Genomic DNA, 14,734 nt, shown 5'->3' on the forward strand with positions numbered 1-14,734 from the left:
ATATGCATTTTCATCCTCTGATTAAAATATGAAAAGTTTTAAAATGAGATTTTTTTTTTACATCAGAAAGATAAATTGCACCCATCAGGAATCGTTCCTTGGATCTCCCCCTACCCAATCCATATGTCCCTTAGCTCCTACCACTTGAATTATCCGACGGGGACAAAATGAGATGTATATATTCATTCAATCAAATGTGTCTTATTCTTCTCTCCGATGAAAAAAAAAAAGTGTTGATTTTTGTTGAATAACAAAAAAAAATCAAAGGTAGTATTAACATTTCCTTTCGAAAAGAATAGAATAGGAGATTGTTTGGCTTCTATGCCACTTTGATTTTGATTTTAATAGAATCATGTTCCTTTCAAAAAAGAATAGAATAGGAGAGACGCAGTGTGAGCGCGTGCAGGTGACGCGTTATGATGAGATGATCGTATGTGGCAGAGGACACACGTGTAAGGGGTACCCTCCAATTTGGTTTTGATCGAAGTGCTATGATTGTCAAGTTTGTCACGAGTCCTAGACGTACAAAAGCTGATGGATAAAGCCATAAAGGTTGGTCTCTTTAATTTTAAATTAATTTTAATATTTTTTTAAGACAAATAAATTGAACTTATCTTATTACAATAAAAAATAATCTTCATATTTAAATATTTTTTTACAAAGATAATTTAAATTAGTTTCTCAACAGAAATATAAATCAAAGCAAGCTCTTAGACTTCTTCAGCAGCCACACAAAGATCACCATGAATAGAAGAACCAAACAAAGATGAATAGAAGAACCATAAAACTCATGTCTTAATGGTGGCAAAATTCAATATAAATCATATTTATAAACTTTTTTTTTTTTGCTATTAGCTTTTTCTGGAAAATCTCTCTACAAAGCACACCAATTTTCCATTACTGAATTATAGTAGTTAAGTCCAAGTCTATTACAATCCTGCAGTTTCAGAATGCTAATAAATAAGACCTACCTAGTTTGAGTGTGCATGTTTGGATACACGGTGAATTTTCACATTGGAATGAGAACTGATTCTAAGGGAAGCTACCCCTAGTAGCTTTTGTAGTACTAGAATTGATTCTGGAAGATATGAGCGTGAACCCAAACATGCTAGTTGCTTTGGAAGTTAGTCACCTTTCAAGAAATTGATTGCACAACAAGGATAATCTTAATTCTCCAACAAAAAAAGGCAACCCTTTAACCACAATACTCAAATCTTTTCTGATATCGTCTCCCAACAAAGAAAAGTTGAAGCTTATAAAAATCAAACCTTCTAATATGTACCCTTTAGTTAGTAAACTATAAGAGATAGATTAAAGGAGCTTCTACGGGAGCAAAAGCACACCAGGGGCAGCAACACTGCATAATGAAGTAATGCAATTTTGATCCATGACACTTCCACATATCCAAGAACAGAGGAAATTCAATGGAGGTCATATGTCAGAAAAGGGCAGAACTTATTCTTCTAAGCTGATATCTTGGTCCACGTGATGGTTCAGGTGGTAGACTCTGCTCAAAGTCCTACATAAGGGAAAGAATCCACAATATAATCAGGAATATGCAGTTGCAGTATGACATGGCTCTAGAAAATATTGCAATGATTAACAAAGCACGAATTGCGCTTAAATTATTGTCACTTGTTATTTTTCTGCCTTTGAAAAATAATTAAAATGATGCACCAATCATTATCCCAATGAGTTTGTCATAAAATAAATAAGAGCAGAAGGATAGTAATACTAATTTGAATGCAGCTAATCACAGGGATACAGATGTAAAATGAAAGGAAAAATCATAGTAGTACAAAATATAGCAAAGGAGGGAATGCACATGGAACAATCTACTGAGATCATCCTCAACGCAAGGGTGTAAATATATTACAAAAGAAATACCATCACATGAGTAATTTTTCCTAAGATAACATTTATCTGCAAAAAAACATAATTTTACAGGAATTTCTATGTTCCACTCCAACACAAATACAACACTGAAATCGGTCATTGTACTTATCCAAAAAGCAGAAGAATGATATTGCAAACCTTTATCTGCTTAATTCAAAATATACACATTCATAAAAAATAATAACAAGGGGAAAGAGAAAAATTAAATAATCCAATTCACAAACACTATCTAACTATTAAGTTTTCAATACATGTGGATAGAAACTAAAGCTCCAATAATTCAAGCAACACTCCCGGTCAAATCGACACCTACTCACTCTGCAATAATTTCCACAAGCAACTAACACGACCGACATCTCACTAGTACACAAAGCACATTCATTTTAACTGTAAGTCAGAAGTAATTCCTACAAGCAACAATGGCAAGCCAATGAAACACCTTGATATTCACATTTATTAGTAACAATACAGTGAGGTCGAAATGTTTAGATTAAAGATATAAAGAGAAAATGTCAGATAATTCCACAACAGTCCATTATTTCTAACACCACAAGTTTTGCAACTGAAAGTGAAAAGTATGTAAAATTATTAAGTTCAGTTGTTAACAGAATTAATCACAGGGCAATGGATTGATATTTTTCAAGCAACTGAAAGCAACGTACATCAACAACAACAAGCCTTATCCCACTAAGTGAGGTTGGCTATATGGACCATACTACACCATTGAGCTCAACAAAAAACTAATTATGAGGGATACTGTTGATAACTGAAAGCAACGTAATGCTAGGAAAAAGACATGTAACAAAGATAAAAAATCACCAAGATTAGAACCAACAATATACATCTGAAGCTACGTCATAGATGTTTGTTAGATCATAAGTTAAATACATATTTTTCTTAACACCATTCTTTATCTGCATTTTATCTAGGAGATAGCAATATCCAAGATGCATGTAGAAGTGTTATAGAAGTCTTCAGAGTCTTGTTATTAATTTTACAAATAAAAGTGGGTTGTTAATGGCGGATAGCGTAGTATAGCGGCAAGCCCAAAAAATGTTATTTCGAGCGCTATAGCGGCAAATAGCGGTGAATAGTGGAGTAGCGGTGAACCCCTAGGGCGCTACGCTATAGGCTATTGCGCCGCTATAGCGCGCTATTAACAAGCCATACAACACATACATTTTGGAACGGAAACTATAAATTAAGGATACAAATCATAACTTGATACTATGGAACTCAAATCTCAGCAGTACATCGATCAAGAAAACTAAATATTTAATAAAACTGGTCAAGACAATGTTGCCAAATAAAACTGGTCAAGACAAGCATGCCTAGGCTTTAACTAATTAGTTCTTTACAGAACACAAGAGTCAGAGTGGATTGAAGCATATTGCGCAAAATGCTTGCATAAATTAAACATAACTTCAGAAATTTTTATCAACATATCATATATAAAAACAAGTGAAAAAAGATAAGGGCCGTTTAGTTTCTGTTTCACTTTTTTATCTTCATTCCTTGATTTCACCTTTATTACAAAAATGAGACCTTGATTTTAATTTGATTTCCTTTTTTAAAAGACTATGCTCGCCCTCAATGAAATCACTTCACTTCTCTTCAACAGTAGCCCATTTTCTATCAACAACAAAAAAAACTAACACCAGTAGTTCTGATTTCTTAAAAGGAATGATTTTCTTTATACGGGAGCTGATCCCCCAAAACAGGTATGAAAGCTATAATTGTAAACATTATTAATACCCTAAATGTCTTTCTACACAGATCATATATTAGGACTTAGGATTCCAATAAATTTTAGGTATTCAAATTGTCTGTGTCAGTGTTATCAAATATCCGCCATGGCGGTTTTTTGGCTTTCCGCAGTGGCAGATATTCTAACATATCCCGCTATATTCCGCCATTATTTGTCATGTATGGCGGGATTTCGGCTTTCCGCCATGACCCGCCATCCGCAATTAACAACATTGGTCTGTGTTCAGAAGAACATGGAAGAACATCAAGTCAGACAAACTGGCTTGAGTTGCAAAACGCATAAGGAAAAGGAATTTTTTTGTCTCTACCTATAACGACCATAAACTAAACAAACAGCAAACAGTAAGAGTAAAACAAAACATGAATTAAATCCTGCACCTTCTCTTTCTTGAGCTTTATATTGTCTTGTTCCAGTCGAGTGACCTTGCTAACCAGTTCATTATGGTAAGCCTGTACCATCAGACATTTAAAACTGACAATTAAAAAATTATATTCCCACTAGGCAAGTGATAGGGGGTGGGGGACCAATACAATAAATTTTCCACAGTTTATTAGCTTAAATAACACATAAAGGTTAAACCTGTTTTCTAGCACGTGAGCGCGCAGCTGATTCCCGGTTCTTGATTTTCCTCCTCAGCCTCCTTTCCAGAGCCTTCTCATATGCATCCGGACCATCCCTTTTTCGACCTGGTTTTGAGTCTGATAAGCTGCCAATTGAAGGAGAGGGTGACAAGCCTGAATTTTGTTGAAAACTTTGAGGGGTGGTGGCATACATTGTATCCAACCCCACATTTGGACTAATAGAAGCTTCAGCGAAAAGCCCTGCTTGCACTAAAAAGTCTTCTAAGGTTGTATCCCCGAGATTCATATCTCTATCCTCAATTTTCACATCACCCCCGTATCGTTTCTTCTGGCCCTGTTGGATTTCTCTCCATACATCGTCAACCGTCTTCCCACTTAAAGCACGGGCCAAGGTCATACTAGCCTGGTGTTGGAGAGAAGACGATGACGACACATGCTCATCCTCTATCCCTACACCCTTAGTTGCTTCAGCAGTCCATACATTATGAAGAAGCTCGTCGAGGTTCATGCTCCCCAACGGCTTCCCCATATCTCCAAGGAGGCTTTTAACCTCATCAAGAGTGAGATTATACCACGAGTTTTGCTTAGCTAATTGAGAAGATTGTAAATGAGACTGCTGCCCATTACTTTGAGAACCCATCATCTGAATTCCCATTCAACACACTTTCAACCCCAAACCTGTCATCACAATAAGTGGCCTTATAAAAATCAATATCACTGAACCAAACCAAATCATGGATCATCTTCAAAATTGAAACAAATTCACATGCTTCTCAAGAAATCTAACACTACATCCTTGGTGGATTCCTGAAAGTGACATGGCATGCCCCATGTTATGCAAATCAGCTGGGGCATAAAAGCATGACATTGACATTAACATTTGAATTCAAATTTTCCATTTTTTTCCCACTTTGTTCATCAAGTTTCATCCTTTTTGAATACCCAATTCATGGCTAACCCCATTCATTACAAACACAAATCCATCCACAGAAAACAAAAGAGGGGTGAATAAATTACCTGAAGGAATGAAAAGAGAATAGGATCTGCAACGAAACCAAGGAATCTGCAGAAGCTACACGAAGAAACCTGTCCAAGTATGCATTTTTTTTAGGTGGGGTGTCCTCAATCAAACTTGAATGGAACAATTTGACCAAATCAAAGTGAAAGGGAAACAAGACACAGAACAGGGACAAGTTGCAAGGTTGTAGTATATTGAATTTAGACAGAAAGATTGGATTTTGTTGCTTGTGTTGTTCGTCGTGTTCGATCAGAATTCAGATTATGGGGGAAAATATATTGGAAGATTATTTGTATAATTTTGATAGCGATGGCTCTTTGTGATGATGGGGTTTCATTTCACTTCCTAATAAGACCATAATAATAGTTGAAGCTTTTTTATTTAATTTTGGTATAAGTTGTTTCAACTTTTTAAATGTGTACACAAATTTTTATTTTTTAATTATTACAAGAGGAAAGCTAAACGGAAACAAGAAACTACGACGCCATGTGCAAGAACAACAGAGCTAGGATGGACGATGGAGGGAGCCGCTAAACACGGCTCAATGAGACTTCTCTAGAAGCAAGACGGGTTAAGCAATTAACTGCATTATTTCTCTCTCGCTGGATATGCGCCATCGGAACACGCCAATCTTAATTGAGAAGGTTCCTAACTCGCTCCCAAAAAGGCCGAGACGTCGACATTCCCTTGAAGGACTTGCACTGCTTGCAGACAATATGACAAGCAAGAAACATCCCTAAAGCCAAGCTCCCATGCATACTTCAAGCCCAATTCCACGGCTAACGAATATGTAAGGAAGGTGTTGCCATGATCGAAGCTTTCGCACACACACCACAGATCCACACACCAGCACAATCTTTCAAAATTATACCAAATTCCATACGTCGTTGATTTAATCATAGCTCTTGGTGGACGGAAGCGTACACATATATATTTTTTAATATAACGTAGGTTTAAGACATTCCCTTGAAGGACTTGCACTGCTTGCAGACAATATGACAAGCAAGAAACATCCCTAAAGCCAAGCTCCCATGCATACTTCAAGCCCAATTCCACGGCTAACGAATATGTAAGGAAGGTGTTGCCATGATCGAAGCTTTCGCACACACACCACAGATCCACACACCAGCACAATCTTTCAAAATTATACCAAATTCCATACGTCGTTGATTTAATCATAGCTCTTGGTGGACGGAAGCGTACACATATATATTTTTTAATATAACGTAGGTTTAAATTGTGCTCTATATATTATAATTATTATAAAAGAATGAAAATAGTTTTTTAGTGGGAATAAAATTAATAAATTATGACAATTGAATTTAATTATAAATAGTTAGTATTGTTGTGAATAGGATGACATTTCCTCTGGTACAAGCAAAAAGTTTCTAGGTCAAATATAGGGGTGACATGTACCAGTAGGAAAATTACACTTAGATTATTTATTAATAATATAATGAACTTCTTGAAACTCTCAATCAACCCTGTATGTTTATTATAATTATAAACTAATACCATAACCTTCTAATTCGAATTCAATCTTTATGTTACTGTATCCCCTTCACTTGTACGCCTCTTCCACTCTCTTCTCCTCCTAGCACCTCCCTTTGAACTCCGGCCACCGACCAACATCCACCGTCCACGCACGTCTTCATCTCCGTCCGACCACCGTGGCGACGGAGGGTTAGAACGTTAAAAATAATGCAGAAACACCAGATCTGAGAAGCCAATCTCCTCCGATCCACTCTTCCCCTTCTTCAAAACAAAACACAAACCAAAATTGGTGGTGGTTGTGGTTTGGGGTTGTTGTTGATGATGGATTGGGGGTGGAGAATATGGGTCACTTCTCTCCACATCAGATCTGGAATTTATGTATCTTTTTTCAAATTTCTTTCCTCTTCTCCCTCACCAATTTCATCGTTGCAGGAAATCTCAAAATCTAGCGATCAAGTGTCGTGTTTTTGCCGTTGCTTGGTGTTCAGTTTCAGACAATTTGGGGATTAAAGCAAATTCAAGGAAAAAAAGTGAAGAGAAAGTGTGCTCTGTTTAAGCTAGGTTCACGTTTGGAAGGGATTGGGTGCTATGTTCTTGGCCATTGTTATTTTAAGTTTTTTTAAAAAGCTTGTTAATTTTGAGTTTTTTCTGTTAATTTTGGTTTTGATTAAGATAATGACTTTTCTTAATTATAATCCCAAACTTATTATCCAAAATCAAGTTAGTTACAAATCATGCAAAAAAATATTTTTTTTTAAATCACGTTAGTTACAAATCGCGTTTATTCGAACACAATTTTACTCAAAATCATATTTCAAAATCATGTTAATTCAAACACCATGTTTCTAACATAAATCCAAACGGACATTTACAAACATAATTATTAAAAAGTGTGAGGGCATATTTAGTAAGCTAAAATTCAGTTGGGGCCATAATGTAAATAGTGTAAAAAATATCTAATCAACACTTGTCATATTAAGTGTTCATATTTTATTGGTACACCTCACTTATGTAGTCTACAGTCACATGAATTTATGGGCACCCAAGCATGCGATCATATGTGTTTGGTCTATGTATCTCCTCTCCATGTAATTAATATAGTTCTAATGTTATAAATAAACGAGGTGCATCAAGCACTCAGACCCTCATTCCACATAATTATTTGCTTCTCTCTTCTCATATTCCACCCTCTCACTTGTACGACCTTCATTTCATAACAAGTATTTATTTTTACCATTCTCACATAGAAATCATTTTTTTGCGGAAAAATATTGTTTCATTAAAAAATGTTCAAAAGAATATCCAAAACAACACAACATTGAATGCAAGATGAAACACGATTAAACCATGTTTCATCTTCATGAGTCAAGGAATACTTGGCAAGAATGTGAGCACATTATTTGCTTCACTATAAACATGCACAAGTGCAATTGAGGTAAATTGAGGAATGATGTCCTTCATTTCCCTAACAACTTAGAGCATCTCTAATACTAGTTCTTAATTCTTACTTCTTAGCACTATTTATGTGGGCTCGTATTGCCATATGTGTTTAAGCAACTCTTTGCAAATTTTGCTCCAACCATGAATTCTTAATTCTTAGTTCTTAGCACTATTCATCCGGTCCCACAATATCATTATATTAAAATTTTTTATTTCTATATAATTTTGATTTAAATTTAAATGCTAATTCAATACTTAAATTAAATGAATGAGAGAAAAAAATTAAATTTTTATGTTAAGAACTCAAAAAGTAAAACTTATTATATAAGAACCTAATTCTTATTTTTAAGAATTAAGAACTTCACGTCATCCCCTCCGGTGGTTAAGAACTCAGTTCTTAATTTAAGAATTCATATCTTAGTTTTTAACTCAAAAATAAGAACTAAAAACCTTGCATTAATCTAAAAACTTTTCACATCTCTTTTATCACCTTTTTGCAATTTGAGTCAACGATGACATTCATGGCTTGGATTCGAATAGCCACATTGTTAACACCAAAATTTCTAACTTTGGAAATTTATCAATGAGATATTGGGTATGTAAATGCATGGCATATTTTAGCATAATCTCTACTTTCTACCAAATTATTATTACATATATTGGTTGAAATCATATGCCAATTATTTTCCTAGTCGAAATATGGCATAGTCGAAATATGACACTGGTCTTGGAGTCGAGATTATAAATTTTGGTTCAAAAGTAAAATGGCTTATGGCCAAGAGCTTTACTTTAATTTTAAATTATCCAAATGGCAACCGCAAAGGATCTCATCAACGCCATCAATGTTTCAAAGGCAGTTACCATATCCAAAGACATGTGCCACGTACAGGGAAAGTTAGATAGGAACTGCACCATTTCAAGCAGAATTGAAGGTGGCACGTATTAAGTAATGGATCGTGGTTGGCAAAGTGGAAGAGAAGTTCAGGGATTGAAATTATATGGTGCACGAGAGAGAAGACAAACTGAAGATGGTAGTTATTTTCTCCATGTAGTTAGTAGTTATGCCAAGTGTAAGGCTTTGATCTAGGAAGTTATTTTCTAGTTCATTTGTAATCGTAGGATTAAAATGACAGTTCCATTTGAAGTTCTATAAGTAGCACATCTGATTGTAAAATTACTCAGACTCACACAATTACTCAAAACTCTCCATGGATGCCTCCAAGTCTCATGTGACATATGGCTACAAAGAGACTAAGAGTGTGCTGTGATTCTCACCTTTAATTTTCAATGCAATGTTATTTCCTTTGCCATTTTGATTTCCTTTTACTTTCTGTTCTTCTTTTTTCCTTTCAATTTTCTACTCTTTTTTCCCTTTTGTTCATACCGTTCTTCACAAAAACCCAGCCTTGACATTTAAAACGTCTTCACTAAAGAACCCGAAGAGGACTCCGAATCCGGTCCTTAAATTGCTTTTGGATTCTATTTGTTTACCAAAAATCACCGTAAACAAATTGGCACACCTGGTGGGACCGTTTTAGTGAAAACTAAGTTTTAAAGTGTCATTTAAATTTGGTCTTGAGTCTATTGGAGGTGGATTCAAATATCAAGACCATAGTGACTGTGACTAGATTTTGTTCGTGCATATATTACTTCCAATTGGATATACAATACGTATTACCAGTGGAGTTATATATTTAGCCTTTGAATTGAAATTTGGATTCAACGTACTGGTCCTTTTGATTTCAATTTGGGAAGCAAAGATTTTTTAGAAAATGTCTTATGGCAGAATAATAAATGATGCCATTTCTGAAAATTCTGGGCGGAGAGAAAATCAAAATGGTCAAGAACATACACAGTTCAGCACATTGGGAATGACCATGCCTTTTATTCAAAGTGGTTCATTGAATTTATTTCCTTCAAATTCAACCACTGATATTGATTTACAATCAATTAGGCAACAAATTGATGAGAGTAAGTACAACATGGTGAACATGTTGACACAACAGATGTCAACTATGCTTAATCCTCTCATTCAAAATACTCAACACTTGACTCGACAATTGTGTCGAATTGCTGATGTTCTTGGAGCACCGCCTTTGAACCAAACGTTCCAGCAAGTTCCTGATTATGATCAAAGTGTGCCTCTAAGTTTTACTCAACGTGAAGTTCAGAATTTTAGTCAAAATGAGCCTCAAAATTTGACTCAAGATCAGAATTTTGGTACAAATGAAGTTCTAAATGGACAAGAAAATTCAGTCCAAAATCAACCACAGAATTTTGATCAGAATTTAGACAACAATGTCTTAGTTAATCAAAACCAAAATGATATTTGGGGGCCACAAAATGTGGCTAATGCTGTCGAACAAGTTCTAAATCATCATGGTTTCAATGTTGGATATGCCAATCGTCCAAGTTTCACGTCTCCGTTTTCTGAAGTAGTTCTTCAAGCAGAACTCCCAAGGGGATGGAAGGTTCCAAAAGTTACAAAATTTTCAGGAGACACAGGTGAATCAACTGTTGAGCATATTGCAAGGTACCGGCTTGAAATTGGTGATCTTGCTAACAATGAACAGTTGAAAATGAAATATTTTCCAAGTTCCTTGACGAAAAATGCTTTCACATGGTTTACTACTCTACCTCCTAATTCGATCCATAATTGGAATGAATTGGAGATGGCTTTTCATGAGCAATTCTTTAGAGGAGAAACCAAAGTGACATTAATGGACTTGGTTAATGTTAAGAGACAATCGAATGAGTCAATAGATGACTACTTAATTCGATTTAGGCATATGAAAGCTAGATGTTCTACTCATGTGCCTGAATTCGAATTAGTAAAAATGGTTATTGGGGGCCTAGACTATTCGATTAAAAAGAATTTGGTTAATGATGAGTTCATAGATATGACTCAATTGACTCATAAGGTTAAAAGGGTAGAGAAACTAAGACTTGAGAAATACAAGCCTGAAGAAGTTTTTCAAGGAGAAGAAAGTTCTTGCATAAGAGCCACTCAAAATCCTGAAATTGGTCAAGATGAAATTGATCATTCTGATGAGGATAGTGATAGTGATGAGAATGAAGTGAATATGGCTGAATTCAAGCCTAAGTCTTCTTATACTTATGAGGGTGAGAACAAGAGAAAATTTCCAGCAAAATCCTATAAAGGATTGAAGACTACAAGTGACTATCAGAAGGTTATGGTGAAAAGGAGCCAGAATTTGCCAAGGACCTCAAGCCCAAAAGGGGTTGGCTGAAATATAAATATTTTTGTTTGAAATTCAGCATACATTGCCGAAATTCGGCACACGTTGCCGAAAATAAAAGAGAAATGTTCTTCGTGGCAAAATGATATGCCAACTTGGTAAGAAACAATGAATTGGTCGAAGTTTGTGTTGCTAAGTATTGGGGTCATGGTTGAGATTTAATACTGGTTTTGGATTGATATTATATGTTGATGAAACATATTGCCATGGTAATATCCAAATGCCAATGTCGAAATGTTGAAATTGCATGATGGTACTGGACGTATCTCGACCACGTTAGAAAATGATATCATTTCGACCAAAGAAAATGAATAATGGCTTACTCTTGAACTCTTCCAATTTTCTAATTTTTCCACTAATCTTTGGCTTAGCCATTAAATGGTTTAGTCGAATTTTATATGCTGAAGGTGGCAGGTAGCAATCAAAATGGAGAGTTACAATTTCAAAAGAAAAAATGGCTAAGTGATTGCAAAAGGCCATAGGAGTTTGCTCAAAATTTTGGTGATATAACTCAAAATGTTATTCCTCTCATTTCATTCGAGAAACAACATTTTGGGGGGCCTCTGTTAACACCAAAATTTCTAGCTTTGGAAATTTATCAATGAGATATTGGGTATGTAAATGCATGGCATATTTTAGCATAATCTCTACTTTCTACCAAATTATTATTACATATATTGGTTGAAATCATATGCCAATTATTTTCCTAGTCGAAATATGGCATAGTCGAAATATGACACTGGTCTTGGAGTCGAGATTATAAATTTTGGTTCAAAAGTAAAATGGCTTATGGCCAAGAGCTTTACTTTAATTTTAAATTATCCAAATGGCAACCGCAAAGGATCTCATCAACGCCATCAATGTTTCAAAGGCAGTTACCATATCCAAAGACATGTGCCACGTACAGGGAAAGTTAGATAGGAACTGCACCATGTCAAGCAGAATTGAAGGTGGCACTTATTAAGTAATGGATCGTGGTTGGCAAAGTGGAAGAGAAGTTCAGGGATTGAAATTATATGGTGCACGAGAGAGAAGACAAACTGAAGATGGTAGTTATTTTCTCCATGTAGTTAGTAGTTATGCCAAGTGTAAGGCTTTGATCTAGGAAGTTATTTTCTAGTTCATTTGTAATCGTAGGATTAAAATGACAGTTCCATTTGAAGTTCTATAAGTAGCACATCTGATTGTAAAATTACTCAGACTCACACAATTACTCAAAACTCTCCATGGATGCCTCCAAGTCTCATGTGACATATGACTACAAAGAGACTAAGAGTGTGCTGTGATTCTCATCTTTAATTTTCAATGCAATGTTATTTCCTTTGCCATTTTGATTTCCTTTTACTTTCTGTTCTTCTTTTTTCCTTTCAATTTTCTACTCTTTTTTCCCTTTTGTTCATACCGTTCTTCACAAAAACCCAGCCTTGACATTTAAAACGTCTTCACTAAAAAATCCGAAGAGGACTCCGAATCCGGTCCTTAAATTGCTTTTGGATTCTATTTGTTTACCAAAAATCACTGTAAACACACATGCAATCCTTCCAATACTCCTCGTGCTTTAGCCAAAAACACACCAGTTGCACTTTAATCTTTGGCGATAGAGATCTGTTGTTCTCCCATTAACAAATGCAATTATATGGGGACTTCACGCTAAAGAAATTGTCCTTAGTCGCTGCTCACACCAACCTATTACTCTCTCCCACATTCGGAATCACTAATTTTAGGTCCCCGAATGATAGCTCAAGTGGTAAGAGTTAGAGACATAAGAGTTGGGTGAGATGAAGGGTGAAGGGTCCCAGATTCAAACCCGGAAGAAGAATTAATTTACTAACATTTATAACAAGTAACATTTGCCTATAAAAAAAAATCACTAATTTTGGAATTTGGTTGGCTTCAAACGGTAGAAATAGATGGTTCATTAACTAAGATTATCAGTAGCTATTATCTCTATCAACCAGATCAAAAATCAAAAATTGAGGCCACATTGCATTTCAAATGTTCAGGGACCACAATTTGAAACCGTTTTGCATAGGCAATAGCAATAGCATCACAATTCACATCCATTTACAATCCTCCAAAAGCATCCCTTTTGTAGCACCAAAGCGGTCTGCTGAATACTTCTCCAAGTATAGCGGGCTAGAGACCCAATTGTTGCTCTCATCAAATTTGTTATAGGAAAATACCTTGCTTTAAGATATTTAGCCAAGAGCGAGTTTGGATTTTTATAATGCAACAACCCTATTTAGCCAACTTTGCGTCATTAAACGCTTTAAACATCATAAAACACACACCTTCACTTTTCTTTGTCGTGCACTTATAGTTGCAGTTCATCCAACGAATTTTTTACTTTCCTTATTTACTTCCAAAATGTCCATGGACCAAATTTTAATAAGAACTGGGTTCTTATATAAGACATTAACTTAATCACAAGGTATTAATTTAGTAATTTTCAAGACTATACGGTGACAAGTTGATAGTTGATAAGCCACATTGATAACAATTTCTTTGTTAATTTGACTAATCATAAAATATCCTAATCTTTTAAATATCATATTAAGGATTTACTATGTATTTTAATTTTGAATCTCTATGTTATTTGTGTTGTGTCGAATCCACATTAGTATCCTATATTTGTATTCATCTTTTTTTAAGGGACATTACATGTCTCTAAAGATAACTTAAATGGTAAAAGTTGATAGACATATGAGTTAAGGAGGGGAGGTCCAACGATCAACCCTGGTATGTTCTCTAATTTATATCATTTATGTTTTTACAATGAAATGTATCTCATTGAGACTTTGGAATTTTTTACATTCTAATTTATGTGTCTGTTTGGTTTTCAGTTAGGAAGTCCGTTTGAAGCATTGAAATTCGAGATCACGATTTCCAATGCACATTCAGCTAACGGAATGCACTTGTTGGGTTGAGTGAATGTGCTTTCACATTCACCCAACTGAAAACCAAACAGGCTCTATATCATTTATATTTTCATCTAACATGGAATATTTTAGCATAAGTAAATGTCCATGGACCAAATTCTTATAAATGAAACTACGTTAAATACTTGATATATAGAACTTTATCGCACCTAAGAGCATCTCCAATGCTAGTTATTAGTTCTTAGCACTATTTATGTAGACCTGTACTGCCACATGTGCTTAATCAACTCTTTGCAGATTTTGCTCCCGCCTTGAGTTCTTAGCACTATTCATCCGGTCTCACAATACCATTATATTAATATTTTTTATTTTCATATAATTTTAATTTAAATTTAAAT

The 14,734-nt window shown here is 35.1% G+C and overlaps 1 protein-coding gene across 1 annotated transcript; it reads right to left on the reverse strand.

The window, feature by feature from the left end:
- Positions 1–873: 873 nt before the first annotated feature.
- LOC130733363 (ABSCISIC ACID-INSENSITIVE 5-like protein 3) lies at positions 874–5,607 on the reverse strand. The gene is made up of 4 exons (XM_057585515.1): positions 5,263–5,607; positions 4,244–4,923; positions 4,042–4,113; positions 874–1,519 (listed from the first exon to the last, which is right to left on the reverse strand). Exons 2-4 carry the CDS (start codon positions 4,898–4,900, stop codon positions 1,439–1,441), a joined length of 810 nt encoding a protein of 269 aa, XP_057441498.1. The 5' UTR covers positions 4,901–4,923; positions 5,263–5,607; the 3' UTR covers positions 874–1,438.
- Between the last annotated feature and the right edge of the window lie 9,127 nt (positions 5,608–14,734).

This window comes from Lotus japonicus, chromosome 1 (genome assembly GCF_012489685.1).
Source record: "Lotus japonicus ecotype B-129 chromosome 1, LjGifu_v1.2".
In the NCBI taxonomy this organism is placed as follows: Eukaryota; Viridiplantae; Streptophyta; class Magnoliopsida; order Fabales; family Fabaceae; genus Lotus; species Lotus japonicus.